The sequence below is a fragment of the Arvicola amphibius genome, chromosome 7 (assembly GCF_903992535.2).
Source record: "Arvicola amphibius chromosome 7, mArvAmp1.2, whole genome shotgun sequence".
Lineage (NCBI taxonomy): Eukaryota > Metazoa > Chordata > Mammalia > Rodentia > Cricetidae > Arvicola > Arvicola amphibius.
Genome location: NC_052053.1, coordinates 112,427,946 through 112,453,039, shown reverse-complemented (window position 1 = coordinate 112,453,039; position 25,094 = coordinate 112,427,946). Strand labels below are relative to the sequence as shown.

Genomic DNA, 25,094 nt, shown 5'->3' with positions numbered 1-25,094 from the left:
TACACTAACTGTCCAAAGCCTGCTGGGTAACAAACAACTGAAACTGACATGGTTGCTTTTCTATCTATGCTTAAAGCATAGACGAGGTCGGTCAGCCCATATAGAAAAAGCATAAACAATAAATATATCTTACAACAGGGCCCTAAACATGATAATAAAAACCATTGTTTTGCAACCTTATCACACTATTAGCCCTAAGATCAATTAGCAGAAAGAGCCCTCAGAGGACTGCCATGTTATTTACAATCCTTAAAAGTACCCGAAGTAAAAGCAGCCCTTAAAAAAAAAAAAAAAACCAATGTGAAGCATATGAATTTGCATTCCACAATCACTAGCCACATTCTGTGCAGTCATTCGCTACACTCCAAGGTCTGAAGCGTCTCTCATCCTAGTAAATCATGATACAGATCAAGAAAGAAGAGCTTAAACTATTGAAAACAAATTAAAAAGCAGCAAGGTTTTATCTAAATTTAGGAATATAGAAACTAGTTTATCCCAGTCTTAGTGGAGAAAAGTGCACAATTCAATTGGTTAGGTCTTTCCTTTTTTTTTCTTTCTTTCTTTTTGTTTTTTAATTATTGATTCACTGTATAATCAAGAGCAAGTCAAACTATTTGTCAGTTCAAAGTACCCAACAAGACTTTGAGTCTTCATGCCACTTCAAGTTACAGAGAAAGCAGTGCAGCTTTCAGGTTCAGGACACCGGGCGTTCTTTCCTGCGGCACCACCATGTGCAATGTCCACGAGTTCACACTTCTCAAAGTGCAGTCAATCCAAAATTGCAGCGGCAGTATATCATGCCAGCTGAGTCCAGCCATGTATCTGAGATAGGGTCGTATTTCTGTACTGTGTTCAAATAGGAAGACCCTGAGTGACCACCGACTACATAAAGGTAGTTATCAACTACTGCAGCACCAACTCCTAAGACGGGGGGAGGGTGAGAACAAACAGGTTAATTATGAAGTAGACTACATCTCACTGAAAATAATTTATATTTTAATCCATTTTCAAAATTCATTTCAACAATCTACTATAATTATACAGGTAATACAGCAATATAGGCTTAGTAGAGAAAACAAAACCAAAATCAAACCAAAACAAAAACCTTTTACCAAAGCAGTCAGTTGCCTTCACCATGATGGCTTTATTCTACTCTCCCTCCCTCCCTACTACAGGAAAGTACTCTCAAAATATGCTTTTAGTTTTGACACACAGTAATTGGCCTTGGTCACAGGGTACAGTGTGAAATTTCAATGCATGCAAAGAAAGTACAATGTTGGATCAAGGTAACTGGCATACTTACTTTTTTTTAAACTTTTTTGTTTGTTTTGTCCTGGAACTTACTTTGTGTATATGTGGTATATGTGTGTATGGTGTGTGTGTGTGTGTTTGTGTGTGTGGTGTGTTTGTGTGCTTCTTGAAAGAAAGAGATACTGATAGTTTCCCTCCTTCCCTTTCTTTGCTGTGCCTCTCTCTCCTCTCTCTTTTTCTGGATTGCTATCTCTACTTACTTTCAACATCTCCCATATTATTCTTTGGTTGTTGTATTGTATGTTATATGCATATGTATAGGTATAGTGTCAGACCAGATATCCATACAAAATCCAGAAACAAAAACCCTCCTACCAGTAATGACCAAACTCTAGATGCCTAGGCCCCCAAACCAGCAGGAATAAGGAAGCCAAAGTGTCTCTATAAAGCAGCACCTCCTAACTGCAATGTTTTTGAAATCCTGAAAAAACAAACTTAGCTGGTACACAAGACAAGAATTTCAAAACAGAAATTATAAATATTTGTTTTAATGAACCCAAAGAGAACAGAGAAAGAAAGAAAGAAAATCATGGTGGAAAGCATAGAAAATGTCCTCAGTAAAATAAATCACAGAAGAAAACTCCCCAGCTTACTGAAAGACAATGCCTATTCAGGAAGAAGATGATCTGTGGAAACACCAAGAAGACAGGACCGGAGATAAATTTTCCAGGACGTCTTGGAGATGACACTAGAAGGAATACTTCAATCTGAGGAAAGGATAAGCATACTCAAGAGGTCACAGGGAACAAATAACACCAGGACATGAAGTCAAAAGAGATCTGAGAGGACACCATAGAACTGCCAAAATGACAGGTGTTATACACACCCTCAATAATAGCTCTAAATATTAACGGTCTCAATTCCCCAATAAAAATATATGGTTTCGCAAAAAGAAACAAAACACATTAGATCAATGGGATAGAATAGAGGACCTAGAAATAAATCCCCACAGCTATAGTCACCTTGACAAGGAGCCAAAACATACATGGGAAAAAAGATAGCCTCTTTAACAAATGGTGCTGGGACAATTAGAAATCTGAACGCAGAAGAAATACTAGATGTCAGTCTCTCTCCCTAGACAAAAGTCCATTAGATGACAACTGTTCAGCAAGCAGTAAATAGTAAACAAGACTGGACGGCAAGCGGAGCTACTACCAGAGTGAAACAGCAGCCTACAAAACAGAAGACAATCTAGGCTAGACATTTATCTAATAAGGAACTAATATAAATGACTCAAACAGAAACCCAAATAATTCAATGAATAACTGAGCAAACAAACTAAACAGAGAACTCTCAAAAGTACAAATCATAAATACATGAAAAAATGTTCAACATTCCTTAGTTATCAATGTGATGCAGATCAGACGTATCTTGAGATCCCACCTTACCCCAGTGAGAATGGCTAATATTCAAGAAAACAACACCTGCTAGAGAGGACACAGGGAAAAGGAACCGACATACCATTGGTGAAAATGTAAATCATTCCATCCATAACTGAAATCTGAATGGAACTCCCCACAATGCGAAAAACAGAACTACTATAGCATCCAGCTATCCCACTTCTTGGTACACAGCCAAAGGAAAGAAAGTCAGCATGTAATAAAGATATCCATTCACTCAAGCTTACTGTGGGAGGCAGAAGGAGTCAGGAGAAATGGCGGGAAGGTTACAAGCCAGACTGCAGCATGGCAGCATGAAATCAAAACAAGCCGCAGAGAACTAAGTCCTGTAAAATCTTCCCTGACACACGTACCATACTATATGTCTGCTGCTCTCTCCTGCTCTTTCTCTGTGTATCTGTCTCTGTATGTGTCTGTCTGTCTGTCTCTCTTTCTCTCTCTCACACACACATACACACACACTTAACCCTGCATGCAGGCTAAGTTAACAGCTAAGACACAGTTCAGTTCTAGAATAATTACATGCACAAGCCTGAGTTTCAACCCCCAATGCCACAAAACAAACAAACAAAAGAAAGAGTGAATGAATGAATAATTACCTGTCCTGGGCTCTTTCATTGGTCTACACACTGTCCACTGATTTTGATGAGGGTCATATCTTTCAATGCTTGACAAATGCGAGACACCATTATGCCCACCTACCACAAAAATAAAACCTAGCATAACTCCAACGCCAAAGTGAATCCTTTTATCAGCCATGGAAGCAACCATCTCCCAGGAATCCTTACTTGGATCATATCGTTCCACACTGCAAGTATTTACCATGAGGAAGAAAATTAATCCATAGGTCATTTTGTTACTTTTTCGCTACAGCAAAACTAAAACCCACCACAGTTTAAAAAACTAAGTAAACAGATAGATAAAAATAATCGTAATTTTGTCCCAACTGTTTAGGCATCTGTAGATAAGGATTTCAGGTATAAAGTTTACTTTGTGGACAGGGTAACAACAATAGCTGCATTTTCTTTTATACAGTTATAAGATATCCATGAGGGATTGGCTTGTAGAACGCGTCCCTCACACAAAATGGCAGTATAGTATATATAAGCACAAAACCTTTTATTAGATTGCTCGCAATGAGTAAAATACCACTCTAAGAGGTAAATTCTTTAGAACATCAATTTTTAAACAAAGGTTTTAGAACCATGATGCATAGTACATACAATCAGTAACTTGGAAGCTTTACTTTTCTTACCTATATTTCTCCTTCATTCCAAGATTATACCACAGAGTACAAAAAACCTCTCATTCTCATTCTAGTAGTGTAACGACTCTATATGTTATTATTAGTTATATATGACCCATAGAATCCAAAAAGGAATATGAAATAAGATTTTAATTTTAAAATCTGCTTCTTTAAAAAAATATTATACATACATAAATATGAGTGTGAAGATACCACAGGAAAGAGAGAAGCACGTGAGACGTGGCTCTTTCCTTCCATCGTGGGGTCCAAAGGCTGAACTCAGTTTGTCAGGCTGGCACAGCAAGCACATCTACCCACTGAGCAATCTTATTGGACAAAATGTTAATGTTGTGATGTTTTATAATGTACTGGAATGCATGAATTGCACTTCTACTTTATTATAATATGCAATGTAAGAAAAGATCATGTACACACATAGATACACACATAATTGCATGCTATAAAAATCTAAATTTGTCTAATTTGTTTAAGGCGAAGTCTAAAATGTAGTTCACTACATTAGTTGAATATAAAATTTATTAGGAGAGATTTGAATCTCAGTGATAAAAAACAATTACACTTAGGACCAGTCCAAATTCCAAAATGTCTGTCAATATTACTTAAGCATATTTAAAAAGTCGATTCATACGCACAAGTTATTTAAAATTCAAACAATGACCTATAAATCGTGCTTCTGTAAAAAACCTACAACATAAGCAATTCAATTATTATGTTAAATACCTGTTCATGTGAGCAGGGCCATATCCTCCAATGGCATATATCATTCCATCCAGAACAGCCGCAGCCAAAACAACTTCCTTGTGTGGTTGTCATTGGGGCCACGGTTGCACTGTCTTATTTTGGGGATGTATTTCTCTACAGATTGCAAAGTAAGACTGTCCGTCATATCCACCTAAAGCATAGAGTTCTCCTGCAAGGACCGCCACTCCAAGGGTGTGCTTCGGCTCCGTTCATTCTCTCTAGAGACGTCCAGGTGTTTGTATCAGGATCCCCAACACTCCACTGAGCTTTTCATGTTTTTGACAGTGACCTCAGGGACGCACGTATCAGTCTCAATACCCCCCTATAACATAGACTTTTTGGTCTAAACACATATTCCAAATTCATAGCGAGGAATATTAGAGGTGCCAGACAATCCAGAGTCATTCTGGGGAAAGTACACTCCTCCACGCTAACTGGAATAAGCAGAAAAAATAATAGATTAAATAAAACCCAAATGCCTCATCACAAGAAGTGTACTTGCATTAGTAATCAAGGTCATGCGAATCCAAACCACAATAAATCATGATATAACTTCATAACTACTGCCAAGAGTGTTGTGCAAACATGGACACACTGTGGCAAAGAGCATAAACTGGAACACAATTTTATCTAATAAATTTGAAAATACATACCTCACTTAGAATTCATACTTAATGCATCTCCTCTATTGATGAATCTACTATAGACAATTTCGTAGCAGGCCTATCCAGAAATGCTCAATGGAACACAAGACAATAATTCACCAAAAAGAAAATGCTAAATAAGGTGTGTAGTATACATCTGTCCCATGACTAAGACATCACGCAGAGACCAATCGCCTTTGGACTCCACTGGCTATGCCTATGGGTAGGACTTAGGAGCATAGGGCCAAGAAAGCCTTAACTCTTTTGTTATGGTTTTGTTGGGCTCAGGCCACTCAATACCTCACAGTATGTGCAGTCATAAGGCCTCTATAGTTCTCCCATCTCCTAGTTGCTCAGCACTTAAGGAGCGGGCTCTCTGTAGCCTGCTCCATCTTTACCACAGATTTATGCCTAGGCATACCACTGTTTTCTGTTTTTCTATTTAAGTAGGTAAGCCCACAGTTACTGCGTTCTGAACTTCTGGTGGGTCAAGGCTGCATCTGGGCCTGCTTGTGAGCGACAGCTGGAGTAGTCAGAGCGCTATGCTGAGTGCTGTGCCCAGAGTCCCCGAGGCGGCCCTTGGTCCTCCAGGTTTGCGTGAGCATGCCCTGGGCCTAGGCCTAAAATGTTTGCCCTCCTAAAGCTATGGCTCTGCGGAGGAAGAAGCAGCCACAAAGACTACCAACATGGTCAGTCTCTCTTCTCATGGTTCTGGCATCCTTATACACCATGCTGGCATCTTTAGTCTGTGGGATTCACATGGTCCCAGCTGTGGTTTCTTCTTAAGCAAACCTTTTCAACCCTTGACATGCAAAAGGCTGTGAATTTCTCAAGTTCTCCATTCATAATTCTCACTAATTATAAATCCTATCTTTGGGCCATTTCTTTCCTCTCACATCTTAAGTATATTTACTTAAAAATAGGCCACACAGCAAAACAGCTGCTTAGAAATTCTTTGGCTAGATAGCCTAGCCTATTACGAGGGGCCAGTGTTAGTAAAATGATGGGGTGCGGGTCTTCACAAATTTTTAACAAGTCTTTGCAATTGCACAGCAAGGGTGGCATTTCCTCTAACGTTTCCATTTCCATGTTCTTCATATCTGTCTAAGGCTCCATCACAACCGCCCTTGACCACCCACACTTCCCCAAATATGCTGGCACACGTACGGACAGGTACATCTAGGGGATTCAGACTGATTCTCTTCTTGAACCCTAGAAACTGTCTTAATGTTCGGCCATAAGGAACTTAGAAAAATCCTTCAGGTCTGATCAACACGCACCGTTACCCAGTTTCCAACAGTGCTTCCACACTCCCGAGCATTTTGCTACAGCAACAGTCCTGCTTCCTTGCACCAACTGTTCTGTCAGGTTTTCTTCCTCTTAACAGAAAATTACTGATTGGGTATAATATAAACAATGGAAGTTTTCTTTGGCTCATGGCCCTAACCCTGGGAGGGCCTGGCTCTGACAAGCACATTTTTTTTTAAAACTACATCATAACTAGTAGAAAAAGCTATGGCACACCACAAAAGGGTTATCAAAGACGCCAAACTCCTCTCGTCTAGAGCAAATCCACTTCCATGGTCATGCTAAATACTGTAAATAATTGCTAAAACAGCCAGGGGGGGTCTTACAAAATAAGAATTTGGTTAGAGTAAGAAAAAAAAAACAAAAACAAAAACCTCACAGTGGAAATGAAACCTTGAAGCTCTAAGGTGGATTACCCAGAATTCATGGATTTCCACTTACCTAAATCATGTTAGGTAACTCACTGAAACAGATACCGCACAAAGGTACTCATCCTAATGATTCTGAGTGCTGTTGTTCTTGCTTTTATTTTGAAGCAGTGTTTTACTATGTAGGCTTGGTTGCTTAGAACTCCTTGGGTAACACATGGTGACCTCAAGCTCATGGCTAGCCTCCTGTCCCAGTCTCCCAAATCCTGGGATTACAGGAGTATATACTACACTTGGCCCCCAATAAAGTCTTCTAAGGACAAACGGTGTTCAGCTATATTGATACTTTCATGGGATGAGTATAAATTGTGCTGCTACTTAACCATCTGAGAGTTCACACAATGACTTAAAGTAGTCTCAATTACACTATCATCCTTATGACTCTACCTAGGGAGATGCTTGGTTCTTTTCTCAATTTCCTAAACTACCTAACCAACCCACACTTTCCAGACCCTAAGCCATATGTGTCTATATCTATCTATCTACCTACCTACCTACCTACCTACCTATCTATCTATCTATCTATCTATCTATCTATCTATCTATCTATCTATCTATCTATCTATCTACTCTCCTCAGACCCTTTCTCTCATTTCTCTGTTCTACCTGAATATACAAATATTCTAGTCTTCCTCCCTCTTTTCTGTTACTGTCCTACTATTTCAAGACCTTGTTCTATCAGCAACCATTTCTTTGTCCTACATCTTCAGCCTGCTCCCCTCTTTATTTTGACATCTTCTTTCAAATATACTCAATGTTTCTATTCAAGAATAAAATATAACAAAATCAGACCTTCCCAACTTGTCCATTGCTGTCTCCACAGTCATCTTTTTCACTCTTTCTCAACAGGGTATATCTACAACATTCCGACAATTCTGCTGACATGAAAGTCATTAGTGGTCTTTATACTGCCACATATAACAGCTACTATCATTAGTTTTCTGAACCTTTTCTTTACACTTTAATTTGTTGATCATATTCCCTCCTTCTTGACAAACAAATTCTTGAGGTCCATGACACTATTACTGTTGGTTTTCCATCTCTCAGAATGTTTCTGGATTGACATTCATTAATCAATCCTTTGTCCTTTCTGTATGTCTTACTGGGCCAAGCAAAAAAAAAAAAAAAAAAAAAAAAAAAAAAGAACATCATTCTGGTAACGGAGTCTATCAAAGATGTCATTGTTTAATTTATACTTTCTCCTCTCTCTCTCTCTCTCTCTCTCTCTCTCTCTCTCTCTCTCTCTCTCTCTCTCTCTTTCTCTTTCTCTCTCTTTTGGGGGGGGTTTGAGACAGGGTTTCTCTGTAGTTTTGGAGCCTGTCTTAGAACTAGCTCTTGTAGACCAGGCGGGCTCTGAACTCACAGAGATTCCGCCTATCTCTGCCTCCTGAGTGCTGGATTATAGGCATGTGCCACCACTGCCAGCTTAATTTATACTTTTTTAATTATGCTGTGGGACTTCCAAATTTCTGAACAAGATTACTGATAAACACACTCATATTCAATAAGCAGTAGGACATTTTTACTTGAATATTTAATAGGTACTCAATCTCCATGTATCTGAAACTGAACACACTGTTCCCTTAAAGTGGCTCCCTGTCTTGTATTTCTCCTTCTTGGTAGTAAACTTTCAATTCATCATTAATTACAAAATCTCATCCATATTTGCTTTTTCCTCTCTTTCAGCGTTCTTCTTCCCCATCCATCTAAGAACCAAATCCCATCAATTTACTCTCTCAAAACATCTCTTAAACTACCCTATTCTCTTGCCCATTCTTTCTTTCATTAAGACATTTATTCTTGTTATATGTATATGCTTCACGCCTGGTGCCCACAGGGGCCAGAAGAAGGTATCTAGAAGAGGGTGGTCTGATGGAGGAGAGTTATCTGTCTATGTTTCTTTCATGGTTTAATTAATAAAGAAAAAACTGCCTTGGCCCTTTAAGAGAGATAGAGTAGACAGAACAGTATTGTGGGAACAAGGAAGTAGAGTTGGAGAGACGCTTCAGACATTCGCCATAGGAGTCTCCATGCTGCGCTCTCCGAGATGGACGCAGGTTAAGATCTCTCCTGGTAAGCCACAACTCGTGGTGCTACCCAGATTACTAAATATGGGTTTAAAGCAAGTATGTGAGAATTAACCAATAGAGGGCTACAGATAATGGGCCAGGCAGTGTTTAAGAGAATACAGTTTCCGTGTAATTATTTTGGGTGTAAAGCTAGCCGGCGGCGGGTGGCGGGACGCAGCCCCGCCGCTTCACACTACAGATTGGCGCTCCAACGTGGTCACTAAATCCACTTAAAAACCTTGCCCGCTTGGGATCGGAAAGAAAGTACTCTGAGACCATGCCAATGGCTCACTGCTCCCTGCCTGCACCTGGGCAGATGGCGGAATCAGGCTTAGGCTAGCGGGGACAGCGTTTGCGGATTCCTGCCGCCATAGAGAGAGAGGTGTTTTCAGTCTGCGCAGTGCTCTGCGCATCTGATTTGGCTGTAAACTTGGATTAAAGAGTTTCTGTGCTGCACGCTCAGTATCAAAATTAAACTGCTGAGTGCAGCTCCAATGTGGACTGCTGTGTACTGAGGCAGTAGCAGCTCTGGCTCTGCTCCGCCATGCTGAATTGTGCTGAGCTCAGGACAGGTCTATCGCAATTACATAGATAACAGCGCAGTTAAGGTTTAGACTTGGCTGTAAACAGGCAGGTACCGTATTACCCCTGGCGCAACTTAAGATTTTAAGAAGTGGTTAACCTTTTAAGAAATGCTCCTGGATAGTAAAAAATTACAGATTCACAATAGAAAAGAATTCAGACATAGAAGGCCTTTAAATGGCTCACGTAGGCTTAAAAGAGAGAAAAAGAAAATATAGAGAATAAAGTTAATGCCTTAAAAAAAAAAAGGTTAAAGTCTTTAAAGAGACAGAGTACAGATAGTTATAGATTAAAAGAAAGTAAAGTGATAGAGTAAAATAAGCCACGTAAAAATGGAAAATTCACAGAGAGTCTGGATTATGTATTTTGTTGTGTTTTCTTTGATTTTTTTGACTGTAAAGGAGCTAAGTACAGAGAGACATTTCATTATATGGGCTGCCAGGCTAGACCAGAATGGACATCTTAATGGTATGACTTCAGGATTTGGATTTAAGAAACATGATGCTTTGGGAAAAGAGTTTCTTCTTTTGTTTTCACAGAGGACGAGACTCTGTGGATTGCTTCTATCCCAATATGGTATGATAGACCACGCCCTCCTGAAAGGTTGCTGTGAACATCTTCAAAATATTACTTCACTCAACTGCCAACTGAGAGGAACCTAGCACACAGGTTATACCATAGAAAGACCTAAATAACAACGCCCCCACTTCAGCAGGAAGCAGTTTGGAGAGAAATAACTGCGCCCACATTCCCAAATATTGTTTATAAATGTTCTTTTACATTTAAAGGGGGATATGATATAGATATGAATAATTTGCATTAGTATGGATTTTAAGGTCAATTTGTTATATGTATATGTATTTCTGATTTTGATTAAGCTATTGTGATTGTAGTTCATTTTAAAAACTGTAATGTATAATTAGGAAATATAGGTTGTTAATGGATAATCATTGATAATAGTTAAGCTTGTAGTCATGTTATTAGATTTTCTAGATATGTAGAGATATATTTCAGTTAGATAGACATTCTTCATATCTTTCAAAGACTGCAGAATATGGCATTTAATGTTTTAATAACTTAGGGTTTTTCATGACAATGAGACACGTCTGCTCCTGGCAGCACCAATCTACTTCGAGAGGAAGATGGGGCATCGAAGAGGCTACTTATGGAGTTTGTTAGCCATTTGGGCAAGAAACTGCTCTTGGCTGGACTGTTCCATAACTGGACACAAAGAACCCACAGAGAGAGGACTGCTGAACTTGCCTAAAGGTGAGATGGTCTTTCGGGGTTCCTGATTCATGAAAGAGTCTGCGAGACGTTCTGCAGGACACAGCAGAAAGTGACTGAACTGTCTTTGGAATTTCCTGCTTCATGAAAAGTCTGCTGGACACTATGGGCCTGAAGGCTGAAGATGGATGCCCCAAAAGGTACAGAGGAACTTTGGGTGACTGTCCAGGCAGCGAGTTGTCTCTGTCATTTTCTAGAGTTTTATAAGTTACTTATTTCTTGTTTACTTAGGTAGCATTATATCCTTCTGGAGTCTTTGATGGAGTTGAAGAATAAATAGATAGTTATAGATTTCCTTAGTTATGATAAAAGATAAAATAGATTTAAATATTGTAACTGTAATACTTACTTGATAACTGTTTTGTTATATGTAATTTTGCTATGTTAAAGTTGAAGCCTTTCTTTTCTGTTTAAACAGAAAAAGGGGAACTGATGGAGGAGAGTTATCTGTCTATGTTTCTTTCATTGGTTAATTAATAAAGAAAACACTGCCTTGGCCCTTTAAGAGAGGTAGAGTAGACAGAACAGAATTGTGGGAACAAGGAAGTAGAGTTGGAGAGACGCTTCAGACATTCGCCATAGGAGTCTCCATGCTGCTCCTCTCCGAGATGGACGCAGGTTAAGATCTCTCCCGGTAAGCCACACCTCGTGGTACTACCCAGATTACTAAATATGGGTTAAAGAAAGATGTGAGAATTAGCCAATAAGAGGCTACAGATAATGGGCCAGGCAGTGTTTAAGAGAATACAGTTTCCGTGTAATTATTTTGGGTAAAGCTAGCCGGCGGCGGGTGGCGGGACGCAGCCCCGCCGCTCACACTACAGGTGTCAGATCTCTTGGAACTGGAGTACAGAGAGTTGTGAGTGCCAAAGGGTACTGGGAACCCAACCTGGGACCCTCTGCAAAAGCAGCCAGTACTCTAAACTACTACAACTTACATCCGGCTCCCCTTGCCTGTACTTCTACAACAGCTTCTTATCTACACACTGCCGAGGTTATTTAATATGGTTCTTCTGAGTTGCTCTAAAATACAGACAAAAGGATCTGATATGTAAGTCTGATCATTAACACTATCCCCTTTAAAACTGTTTTGTAACATATATAAACATCTTCTCATTGGCATACGGTAATATCAGAAATGGCTTAGGTTGACAACCACTCACTAGTCAGAAATTTTGATTTTTTGCTATCAAACAGCTTTTATTTTTATGACCTATACTGTACCATGCCTTTGTCTCTGCATATTTCCTTATCTTCTTTCTTTGCTTGACTCTTATTTTCATTTCAATACTTACCTTAGACACGAACTTCCATACAAAATCTCCCCTAAGTTGTCCAAATGGAATAAATACTCCTCCTCAATAATTGCACAGAATTATCTTTATCACTGCATTAGCATACTATAGAAAATATTTCATTCTTCACTAAATTATGGATTTATTGAAGGCTCTTTATCTAGCACTGTTTGGTTGTAGAATTAACTGAATAATCATCAGGTTGGTTCCAATTTTTCCATAGTTATTAATAATGCTTCAGTAAACATCTTTGTAAAAATGATACTTTAAAATTTACTATGATAGATACAATCAGAAAAAGATTATTAGATGTAAATATAAGAATATTTTCCAAATTTTCAATGACAGGTTCATTGTTTTTTAATATTTGAGAACCAAAAGGAAATTACACAAGGATTTTATCAATATATATTCATATTTGAAATTTTGTCACATCAGTTACTCAGTTCATGCCAATAGTCCTTTCTTTTAAGCCTGAGTCAGACAATTAACATGCGTGAATACCGCAGGCCAATACTCTACTTGTAGACCAATCTTAATAACAGTACTCTTAGGCTAGAACGGAAATACACAGTTGAAACTTATTTAAAATTAGAATAAATGAATTGTCATTGATGGTATAACAAGTTTCCTATAGCTGGAGAGAAAGAAAACAGGTTAACCAGAGTTTTGGAAATGGCCCAGAAAGAAATCCATAGTATTGAAAGGAATATATTACACATCAACATTTTCATGAAGTGACCTCTATGAAAGGAAAGACAAAGAACCTCCAGCTATGTTGTAAGTGTCATAAGGGTGACTTTCATAAAGAACTAAATCAAGGGTTGACAAGCCAAAGTCATGGCCTAAATTCAGTCCATCTATTGTTGCAAATAAAAGTTTTATTGGAACACACCCATGCTTAATCATTTATATACCGCCTATGGTTGCTCTCATCTCACAAAGGTGGAATTAAGTAGATGCATCAAAGATAAGAAGGCCCACCAGTCTGAAATATCTTCTATTGGGCTCTTTACAGAACAGACTGACAATCCCTGCTGTAAAATATTAGGAAAATAAAAACTTTTTTACAATTGTAAAAACAAAATAAAAAACAATTTCACATGAAGTTATTTATGCTAGTTTATTTTCTCATTTCCTTAATGTTCTTCTAATCAACTATTTTCATTCAAGCTTACTCCTCCTTCTGCCCCTCATCTTAGATTCCTAGCTCTCTTCTTTAGCACACTGTTAGAAGGAAGAGGAGGAGAGGGTGAAGTGTAAAGGATAGGGGAAAGGGAGAAAAAAGGAAGAGGATGAGAAGGAAGTAGAATAAAAACATTAGAAAAATTAGTATATAACCAGAATAGATCAATGTACACACTTTGGGGGTGAAGGAAGGACTAATAATTGAATATAATAGAGAATGTATGGAAATATGATTAAAATACTCTCATAAATAATTTAGAAATAAAAGGAGAGAAGAACATCAAAACAGCAAATGAAAAGAAAAATATTTCTTAAATACAGAAAATTAGCACATTTAAAAAGCACAATATGGGATAGTATTACTCCTTTAAAAAAAAAAAAAAACATTTATTTACCTATCCCAACAGGCAAAGAGTCCAGATTTCCTCGCTACTGCACACAATACTTTGGGAGCACAGCGAGGTCGCGTCATCAAGACTGTCTGATGCGAGAGTCTATGTTCAGGCATGAAGTGGTACTTTAGAGCTTCATCAGAGATGTTTACAAGTACGATCATCACGGATAAGGTGATTTGCTTCATAGAGGTCTAGTGAGGAACTTAACACTCAGCAATGGTAATCGTACCACTGTTCAGCCAGCTGTGCTAAGTATTTCTGGCGTTCTTGGCACATCATACTTGATCCAAGACTCTAATGCATAAAAACTGTCTCTTCGGTAGCTACATTCAAGCAGTCATTGGAGACAATTTCATCTAAATCAGCATGCGTAAGCTCAAAAAACTCTTCTGTCTGGCAAACAGATTCAAAATTCTGGCATATGTATGTTAGTAGCTGCCAAATAAAGGTCATGACAACCATACGTCTCTGCAAAAACGGGAAATTCCAATACAGTACCAGGGTCAAGCTGGCTTTCAAGAAATGCACAGCATTCCTTCAGGACAAGTTTTATCTGGAGCAGGTTTGCTGCTGGCAGGAGAGATTCAACGGTGTCCTGAGAGATGAAAAACTGTCCCCGTGTAGGCGTACTCCACGATGGCCTGCAGCGCAGCCTCATCGATGCACTGGAAACTCAACCTCACCGTTCTCCTTCTCAGAAAGGTTTCCGGTGAACATAGCCTTGAAGTATGGGCTGAATTGCTGGCAAGAAACCACTTTATGAGCATGAATTTTTAAACATCACCTACTCGAAGAATGATGTCACAGAGTTCGTGATGCTGACGAAGGAGATTCAAGCCCTGCAGAAGTTGTTCTGAATGCAAGTGGGTTAAGGTTAGCAAGCATGTAGGTCGGGCTGTGTGGTCCATCTACAGAAAGTAAAAGACACAGACAGTTATTTCAAAATGCCATGCCAATGTGAGCCTGTGTCCCAAAGTGCACAAGTCAGACTATTTATTCACTACTTTGCTGGGCTTTAAACAGTGAACAATAAAACAGAGGCTTTTTAGAGATAAAGGAATTTACTATCATCTAATGCAACTCCTTTGTTATAGAGACTAGGAAGTGGAGACCCAAATTGTTCTATGATAAGGCCCAAACCGTATGGACTTTTAGATATAAACTAAATGTTTCATTGATTATTTTCATTAAAGACTCAGCAGCACTACAATAAAATACAAATATATGGTAGGAAAAAATTGCTTACAGCCAAATTAGTTTTGAAACTCTCTTTTATCAAGAATAGCACCAAAAATAACCAACTGACAGTGATTTTGTAAAGCATAAAGTTCCATATAAGAAGGATATATAGCACATATGGTTCCATGTCGTACATGAGGTTCACTTCATTAAATTGCCTCTTCCTATGACTTCCATTGCTTACTAATTCATATTTTTTCCCACAGTAGCCTTTCGTTCCAATAATAGCTCATATGAGTATTACTGTTATAGCTCTCTATAAAAAAAATACTATCTCCCAATTGTTTCTTAGTAAGTGTTAAGTATTGTCTATAACCTTTCCTTTTTCATCCTCCTCAGTCTAGGTTAAATTAAATTTCTCTAAAAGTTCGATTCCCATTTACATGAGGTTAACTTAGTATATATGTGGAGATTTGTAACCCACTCTCATTTATCTGATTTATCAGAATTACAGTCAGGCTGAACAGTGAACAATGAACAATGTCAATGAAAAATAGAAAGGTCGAAAAGCAAGAGCTAGATACTTTATAAGAACATATTTTCTCCCAGACTAAACAATTACATCCAAGATAGTTACAAAGACCTACAAATGAGATTCCAGAGATACAGGATTGGACACTAATCTCAAAAGTGAGACTAAATTTATAAACAGTCTAAGAAGATTCATCTTAACTCCAGATAATACTCTAAAAATTAGCACGGATATGATTTGTGATTGCCTTAAATGGATTACGTCAGTCTAAAGGGGCTAACAATAATAAGGCACATCAGAGACTTCATTTCTTCTCACGGCGAGCTTGGGGTGTTCTATCAAAAAAGTGTATTTGTATCTTTTGAGACTAGTAAAGAATTTTATAATGCCTCTCAAGATTTTTGAAAACAAATCTAAACCTATAACTTAGTCTAGGTAGGCAAATGAGCAAATGCCCAGTGCATACTACTAAAAGAACAGGGGACTGGGGGGATGATTCCAGTGGAGGACTGTAGAATCAGGATGACCATACTCTGGCTCTGCCCATGTCCTTTGTAGTGATCATGAAATGACCAGGAGGGGCAGCGAAAACACTGGACAACAAATTAAGGATCCTAAAGACCTGACATTTAACATAATTTTAATAGGGATTAAAATATCAACATTCCAAAATATTGGCACAAGCATAAAGGAGAGAAATAACTGATCTGACAGATGGTTTAAGGGTTTAGGGATTTTAATCTCATACCACTTTAACACCTAATCTGAGGTGGGGTTTAAGCTTCACTAATAGAATTATATTGCATGGAATGTCAGAAAGGAGACTTTGTTCTGAAATGTCAGTTCACATAGGTGCACAGACTTTAGGCATCACCCTAAAGGGAATTGAAACAAACCAGAATACCCACTGAAGAGAAGAATTCAGATCATGTCAAATGAGTAATAGAACTGAGGGTACTGAGTTTAGAGAGAAGGAAAACTGAGGGTTATGTGGTAAGTCAGGGAATATAGTAAGGGTGAATTTGAGGATTAGCTGAATTTATAATATGAAATGCTTATAATAGTGTTGATCAGCAAAGTCTCAACAATTGCAACTAACTTTGTTATTTTTAGTTGTTTACCTGAGTGGAGTTTTGCTTTCTATGTTGTACTACCTCTTAGTATTAGATAAGAAACTCATTCTAGGGTCTGTGGTACAGGTGGTATGAAAGTATAACACAATATAACTTGTAAATAACATGTGTACACACACAATACATAAGCACACACATGTGATACATATTACACAGATCCAGAGAGGCACAACAATATAATTTCAAGAGACTTAGTTCTAGAATCAGACTGCTTAGTTTATAGTATTGTCTAAACTGTTTAATAACTGTATGACCCTGTGAAGGTCACCTTAAAGCCTCAGTTTCTCATGTGTATAGCACAGCAAAACAGCATTAAAAGGGGGAAATGTCTTTCTGTTGCAGCATGTACCTGCAACACTTATTAGATGTTACTTATCAGTAACAACATTAGCCTTAAGAAGACTTTAGTTTTCCCACCTAAAAAGTAACTCTCTTCTATGTGTACCAAAAAAGGAAGGGAGCTTGCTTACTGTCTACTGGGGGCAGGGCCAATGCCTGACTATTCTATCAGTAAGACGCAGTGAGCCACATGAGGATTTGGATGATATGTTAGATTTAGACAGTTTAACTTTCTTAGGCAGCAGAAAGAACAGCTCTAGAGTAACTGCCTAGATCCTCAACCCACACATGGTGCGGGAGAATTGTCTGTAATCTGTCAATCATGTTTTAAATAAAACGCTGATTGGCCAGGCAGAAAGTATAGGCGGGAAAACCAGACAGAAAGTAGAAATGATGTAATGAGAACAGAAATCTGGGAAGGAGGAAGTTGATTCCTCCACTCCTGCCCAGACCACCAAAGCAGCAGGATGTGATCTGCACCACTAATAAAAGGTTACTGAGCCATATTATGGCTAACATAGATCAAAAAATGGGTTAATCAAGATGTGAGAGTTAGCCAGTGAGAGGCTAGAGCTAATGGGTCAATCAGCTTTATAACTTATAGAGATCTCTGTGTTATTTTGGGGGGCTTGCCGGCTGTGAGGTACCGGGGTGGAACAGAAACCCAAACAAGCAGGCCTGGCTTGTTACACACACATAGAAAAGGACAGTGCCAGACAACAGAAGCTGGCTGCCTGACTTCCTACTAGTTCTTAAGGATCCCAGCCTACACTCTGAAGGTGAGCAGTTTTATATTTGGTGACTCTATTCTAAAAGGGTGGGAGTAACTCCTCACCAGTGGATATCATCATAGCAAGAATGTGGAATCCCAGCACTCGGGAGGCAGAGGCAGGCGGATCTCTGTGAGTTCGAGACCAGCCTGGTCTACAAGAGCTAGCTCCAGGACAGGCTATAAAGCTGCAGAGAACCCTGTCTTGAGAAACAAAACAAAACAAAACAAAACAAAACAAAAAAAAGAATGTGGAAAGACCTAGCTCACGACACACTTACAAGACAGATGGAAAGGCAAGCAAGTGGTGCCCACATCAGCTCCTAAGAGCCCTCTGCATCTCTAGGGTTCCTGGCTCATGCAGGGTCAATAAGGTACTATGGCTGCATCCACACACTTACATCCTTAGAGTACGTCTTCATCTTATTTTAGCCAATGTGCGAACTATTCATTTCAAACATCAGTTTATTTCATACCAGATTAATGATAACTATCAAAAATTAAAAATAGATGAAGAGCACTCGGGAGGCAGAGGCAGGCGGATCTCTGAGTTCGAGGCCAGCCTGGTCTACAAGAGCTAGCTCCAGGACAGGCTCTAGAAACTACAGGGAAACCCTGGTCTCAAAAAACCAAAAAAAAAAAAAAAAAAAAATAGATGAAGAAAGGTCCTTGATAAGAACACTTGTAGATGCTTCTTCCACCATATTGGCCAGTAGGTGAAAACGCTTTGCTATTCAGGCCTCAAGACTGAGTTTGAGTTGATCCCCAAAACTCACAGTGAAAAAGAGAACTGACTCCCAAAAGTTGTTCTCTGACCTCTATACATGGGAATGACACATGGTTCTCTTTCTTTCTCCCCTCTCTCACACAAACAGTAACTGAAATTAAAAATGTTTAAACTAGGGGGCTGGAGAGATGGCTCAGAGGTTAAGAGCATTGCCTGCTCTTTCAAAGGTCCTGAGTTCAATTCCCAGCAACCACATGGTGGCTCACAACCATCTGTAATGGGGTCTGGTGCCCTCTGTTGGTCTGCAGGCATACACACAAACAGAATATTGTACACATAATAAATAAATAAATAAATAAATAAACAAATAAACAAATAAGTAAGTAAATAAATAAATGAATGAATGAATAAATAAATAAATGAATATTTTTTAAAATGTTTAAACTAAAAACAATTATTGGAATTAAAGTTACATAAGTAAATCATATTTTTAATGCTCAACTAAAGTAATTATCAATAAAACTTTAAAGGGGGAAGGTTAAAATAGGAACTTAAAATTAATGACACACGAGCCGGGCGGTGGTGGCGCACGCCTTTAATCCCAGCACTCGGGAGGCAGAGGCAGGCGGATCTCTGTGAGTTCGAGGCCAGCCTGGTCTACAAGAGCTAGTTCCAGGACAGGCTCTAAAAAAGCTTCAGAGAAACCCTGTCCTCGAAAAAAACCAAAAAAAAAAAAAAATTAATGACACACTAGGTTTTTCAAATTCCATTATTAAAAATTCTAATGTGATCTCTTTCCTTTCTCAAGAAATATGTCTTAAAAATTTACAGAAGTTATTCAGATATAGGGTTTTAAAACATGGTCATTGTACCAAAAGTATCAGTATCACTTAGGGGCCTAATAGAAATGAATATTCCTGTGTTCCACTGTGAACAGAGAGAGTGAGAAAGCACAGGGCAGGAGGAGGCTAGACAGCCTGCTTCAGCTCTCCTGACAAGTTCTGTGTTTGTGAACCCTGAGCATCATCAGGGTCAACTATTTCTAGCCAGAATACTGTAAAGTTTACTTGCAACTTAGTCAATATTCGTAACTTTTATTATATTTGGTTCTCAGTTATCTATCCATAAATGTCTAAAGTAACTCAAAGAAAAATTATTTCTGATCTTCAAACCCCATGCTATGAAATAATTTTACTATGTTTCTTTATCTCAATAACAGTCTTATGGAGAAGGAAGGACAAGTACCACTGAAAACCGGAAGAACAGTGAAGAAAATATGAACTAGAACCAGACAGGTCTGAGTTAAGTCCACATTTGGGTACCTAACAGCCAACCTACCTAACAGTGAGCGACCTTGAGCATAGGTTAATTAATATACAAATACATATAATATGTAATTTCAGAGCTGAGACTGGTGGTTCACATCTGCAATCCAAGCACTTAGTGGCTGAGGCAGGAGGATTTATGATGAGTTACAGCCCAGCCTGGGATAAAGGGTGAGATCCTATCTCAAACAAGTAAGTAAATCTAAAAAAATAAGGCTATAAAGAACAAAGGATAAATGTACACAAGTGTAAACGCCCAGAACACATAAACACTACATCAGGGCATTAGAAACAAAGCAAAGAGGAATCCAGGTAGTAACAACTCCCTTCTGTTGATGTCTAATAGTTGATTTCATATACTGAATTGCCTCTACATGCTAGCCATATTTTTTGTTTTAACTTTTGTTAAACAAATACTTAAGAGTACTATATATCTATGAACTGAATTAGTCCAATACTGAACAAACAGTATCAATGTCTAAGTTTCACAAGGTAACAGCATTGTAGTTCATTTCTAATGATATTCATGTTGTGCCAATATCCATAATATGTTAAAAGACTTCACAATTTTAGGTTCTAAAACCAAGATAATAAAGATCAGGCTGCGAGTTTAGTACCTATCTACTTAATTGACATCTAAGCTACAAAGAAGTGGTGCTGAAATCAGCTGGGGAGGCAATTAACTGCCACCATATAAATATAGATCACAGCCACAGCAAGTAAATAAAGAAGAAATGGGAGTATATATAATGTGATTTAACAAATCAGATGTTTATCATAACTGCTCTGTCATTAAATTCTTTTCCCTTCGTTCAGCTTTCTTTAGAGTAGAATTCAACCAGTTTTAATATATGCTTACCATCTACAGAATAAAGTGGCAATATTGCATGCTCCCTGAAAATTATTTTCATTATATCTAGAGAAACAAAGTAAAATTACCTGCTGTCACTAACATAAATCCTTATGTTTTAGGTTTGGAAACAGAAAGCAGAAAGCAAGGGCTATATAGGGAGACCCTGTTTCAAAACACAACAACAAAAGCTCATAATTCCTTAACCTAATTAAAAGCTCTGATGCAATTAACTAACAAGATTTGGAACAGAAACAGAAAAAGTGTAGATAAAAAACATATAATAAAATAATACATAAACACATAAAGATATGAAATAAAATCAAATTTTATTCTACAGTTTTAGGATTTTCCCTTTCACCAATCTTCCAAAAGCTCTAAGCAAACAGCTAAACTGACTTTCTTCTTCTGATCCTTAAAATATATTTAATACAAATGAAGAATACTGCGCCTCTATCTGTTGTTATGAGTATTAGATGAGTTAATATTTGCTAAGTATTAGCACAGTATTCAGCACATAGCACCCAGTAAACAGACTAAGTTACTGGTTAATAACCTTTCATTTTCATTGTACTTATTAAGGACAACTTCTTAAATTATACACATCCTTATGGTCTACAGAATTTATTTTTGCTTCCAAATTTCAGGGATATTTATAAAATTTCGGTAAGAACACACAAAGGCATAAAGTGAACTTTTTGTGGAATAGAATAATTGTTTAGCTGTGTAAAGATATGTTGCATTTGTTTTACCTTGCCTGCTTAAGGCACCTGATTGGTTTAATAAAAAAAAAGCTGAATGGCAGGGCTGGAGGACAGAGAGAATAAGTAAGAAGAGGAATCTAGGCTGGAGAGAGAGCGAGGGAGGAAGAGGAGATGCCCAGGGCCAGCCATCTAGCCAGCCTGCAGCCAGCCAAAGCAGGAAAGAAGGATGAACAAAATGAAAGAAAGGTAAAAGCCCCAAAGCAAAATGTAGATGAAGAGAAACAGGTTAAATTAAGTTATAAGAGCTAGTGGAACAAGCATAAGATAAGGTCGATCATTCATAACTAAAATTAAGTCTCCATGTCATGATTGGGGGCTGTTGAACCAAAAAACCTGCTTCAGTGATTCATATGACAAATTCATTACCTCTGACTCTGGAAATTAAAACATGCATCTAGAGCAACTGTGTTTACCCTTCTTAAGAGCAGCTCAAAGAATGAAGATAGGTAGCACATACCTTCCTGCAATCTGCTACCTTAGTTTAAATTATTTGGAAATCTTTGAAATTTTGCTTTACTCAAATTTGCAATTTTTCAGTATAACCCTAACTACTTCCTTACAATTTTCTGAGGTTTACTTTTACAACAGAAATTGTATTTATTATTAAAACCCTGCTCTTTAGCACATGTCTTTATTCCCAGCATTTGAGAAGCAGAGGCAGGCAGATCTCTGAGTTGAAGGACAGCTTGGTCTACAAAATGAGTTCCTGAATAGCCAAGGCTAACAAAGAAACCCTGTCTCGAAAATCCAAAACAAAACAAAACAAACAAAAAAACCAAAACGCTGTTCTTTATCTTAACTCTATTATTACACAGGGATGCTTTTCTAGTAAATACAGAAAGGACTTCAAGACTTCAAAATTAAGACTAAAAGAAACTCAAGTACTTTCAATGGCTATAAACAAAATATATACTAAACAAGACATACACTCTATTCGATCATCTAACAGTAAGACACGTGGCAGTGAAGTCTAAATATCCACAATCAAACTGATGTATTTCCAGATCTTCAAGGAGATGTAACGTGACCGACATAAACACAATCTGTAATACACATTGAGCTACAGGGACCTGAGAGGAAGAAGGACTCATCTTGCTTTGCTCGAAGGAAAAGGACAGGGCAACAGCTCGATTTATGGGTCCTGGTCCTTTGAGTAGTGTTCTTTATAGACGGAAAGGATCGTTCTTATATTTCTGCCATAACTAATAATGAAATTATTCAAAACTAAGTCCCTTTTCTTTGATACTGATTACCACACAATCTTAGTCTGGTTAGTAACTTGGCTTCCTAAGTTCTTAGATACATGAAGAGTATGCTGGAGTTTTCAATCTGAAAATTCTCATCCCCAGAAAGAATTACCTTCTATTCTAAACATAAACTGGCATTCCAATGTGTACATTCTAATCATACATCATTCTCCTGTTTCCTTTCCTGTGGACTGGGTTCCTGAAGTCTGAGCACATATGAACAGAAGAATACATTTAAGCACTTTAGGTTGGAAATAGCAATCTGTCAAGTTCTCCTCCACCCTTCCACCCCGTGCCCCCAGCCCATACTTTTTTCGTAGTACTATGAATATAATCCAGAACCTTGCATACTAGGCAAGTGCTCTACCAAGACCCAGCCGCTTGGCAGTCGCTCCTTCTCACTGACAGGTGTTAACAGTCATCTCTTGTTTTTTTATTCCTGTCCTTATCCTGCCTCTAAAAATAGAAAAGGGGCAGGGACAGCAGGGTTTTTGTTGTTGTTTTTCTTGTAAAATATATTTGCTAAACCAAACTTAGATAGATCCACTTACACATCAAAATGGTCAATGAAGGCCAGCATTTCCCTAGTAAGCAAAGCCCTGGCTTCAATGTCCAGCACAGTGAAACAAGACCAAACAACAGCCGCAAACCACAAACTACAAAAGCTAATGAGGAAACTAGCTAGGTTTGAAACCAAAGAACAGGCAAAAAAGTCATCCAGCCTCGTTGTATGACTATATGACTACTTTTCCAAAAAAGAAAAGAAAAATCTATGATATTTAAATTGTGCAATAATAAAAAAAAATTTCAACTTGCATCACCAGGAGTATCAATTATTGTTATAAAGCATTTTGTCACACGTGACTCAATCATTGCAAGACTCAATTATTTCAAAAGTAATATAATGGAGTATGGTAGCACACCGCTTTAATCTCAGCATTTGGGAGACAGAGGAAGGCGGATATCTGAGTTCAAGTTCAGCCTGGGCTATAGAGCTGGTTCCAGGACAGCCAGGACTACACAGGGAAACCCTGTCATGAGGAAAATAACAACAACAGCAACCAGAACAAAACAAAACAGGAAAACCAAGTAATTCAAGAGACATCCCATTTGGTACAAGGCAGGGCAGAAATACTTGCATTTGAACATAAACTTGGAACTTCAAACTTAGAAACTTAGTCTTTTACCACTAGGTCACTGAAAAGTAATTGTATTATTTCTTTAAAAAGTCTGCTTTCCCCTATCCCCCTCCCCCAAATCTGTCTTTAAACTTGAAACGGCAGTGCACACTTGTAATCTCAACATTCAGAAGGCCAAGACAGCAGTTCAAGGCTAGCCACTTACAGCAATTGTCTGTTTCGAACACAGAAACAAAAGTTGCTCTTTCAAACCCAAAGCGTTTGGCCTTACAGGAGATACACTTAATTCTCCATATGGCTGCATTTACAAAGAGCAAACATCAGTTAGCCATCACATTCTCAGTTCGTTTAAAATGATGTCTATCAACACTAAATCCTCTGGGCAGAATTCTCTTAGGACTGTGATGGTAAGAACTTGCACCACAACTGAAATTGTCTAGCGATCTCCGTCTCCAGGAGACTGAAAGACTGCAGAGACGCTGGAGGATCCTACTGGGAGACTAGAGAAGTGCAGGTGGGGCGAAGGGGTGAGTCCCACAGAGGATACCTTAGATCTTAAGCACTTCGTCTAGTGCAAAGTGGTTAGCTAGCTATATAGGGAAGGTACAGATTCTGCACATATTTAAGAAAACTGAGTGATGCAGATATGAAAACTGACAGAAGCCTTTAACACTCCACAGCCAGCAGGAGACAAGAGGAAAAGGAAGCATGGAAGAAGGCGGAACAAGGAATATCCCCAAAGACTAGGAATATTTTAAAAAAAAAAAAAGAAAGAAGAGGAAGAAGAAAAAAGGAAAGTACTCTGTCTATAAGACCTACGTTTGACATTGATTGGGTTCTCCTGTAATGATGAGTTGTTTGCTGGAAGAAAGAATCTCACTCAGGAGTACAGAGTAAAACGCTTACAATGGTAACCAGCCCTGCAGAACATGTCGCCTCTGTGCCTGCTCCGGTACAGACTCTTCCTCTGGCTCATGTGCACACGGGCAACACCGGCCAAAGCCTGCACCACGGGATAAAAGCAAACGGAAAATACCTGAGTCCCAGGAATAACACCTGCAATGACAGGAGGAGGAGCCACGGAAAACTGGAACCGGGACAAGAATCTCACTTGCGCTGGTCAAACCTCAACTCTTACGGGTGGGGGCGGGAAACTTCCGCCCCGAGCAGGGAAT

At 38.5% G+C, this 25,094-nt stretch overlaps 1 protein-coding gene across 1 annotated transcript; it reads right to left on the bottom strand.

Annotated features, from left to right (window-relative positions):
- Window positions 1-285: 285 nt before the first annotated feature.
- Window positions 286-25,074, bottom strand: Klhl28 (kelch like family member 28). The gene is given in 20 exon segments (XM_038337525.1): window positions 286-921; window positions 3,311-3,519; window positions 4,699-4,763; window positions 4,765-4,807; window positions 4,809-4,846; window positions 4,848-4,925; window positions 4,927-4,968; window positions 4,970-5,139; window positions 8,667-8,674; window positions 13,916-14,053; window positions 14,055-14,104; window positions 14,106-14,144; window positions 14,147-14,185; window positions 14,187-14,224; window positions 14,227-14,341; window positions 14,343-14,522; window positions 14,524-14,586; window positions 14,588-14,689; window positions 14,692-14,823; window positions 24,956-25,074. Coding segments are annotated over 19 exon segments (1,713 nt in total). The 5' UTR covers window positions 24,956-25,074; the 3' UTR covers window positions 286-757.
- Window positions 25,075-25,094: the final 20 nt, after the last annotated feature.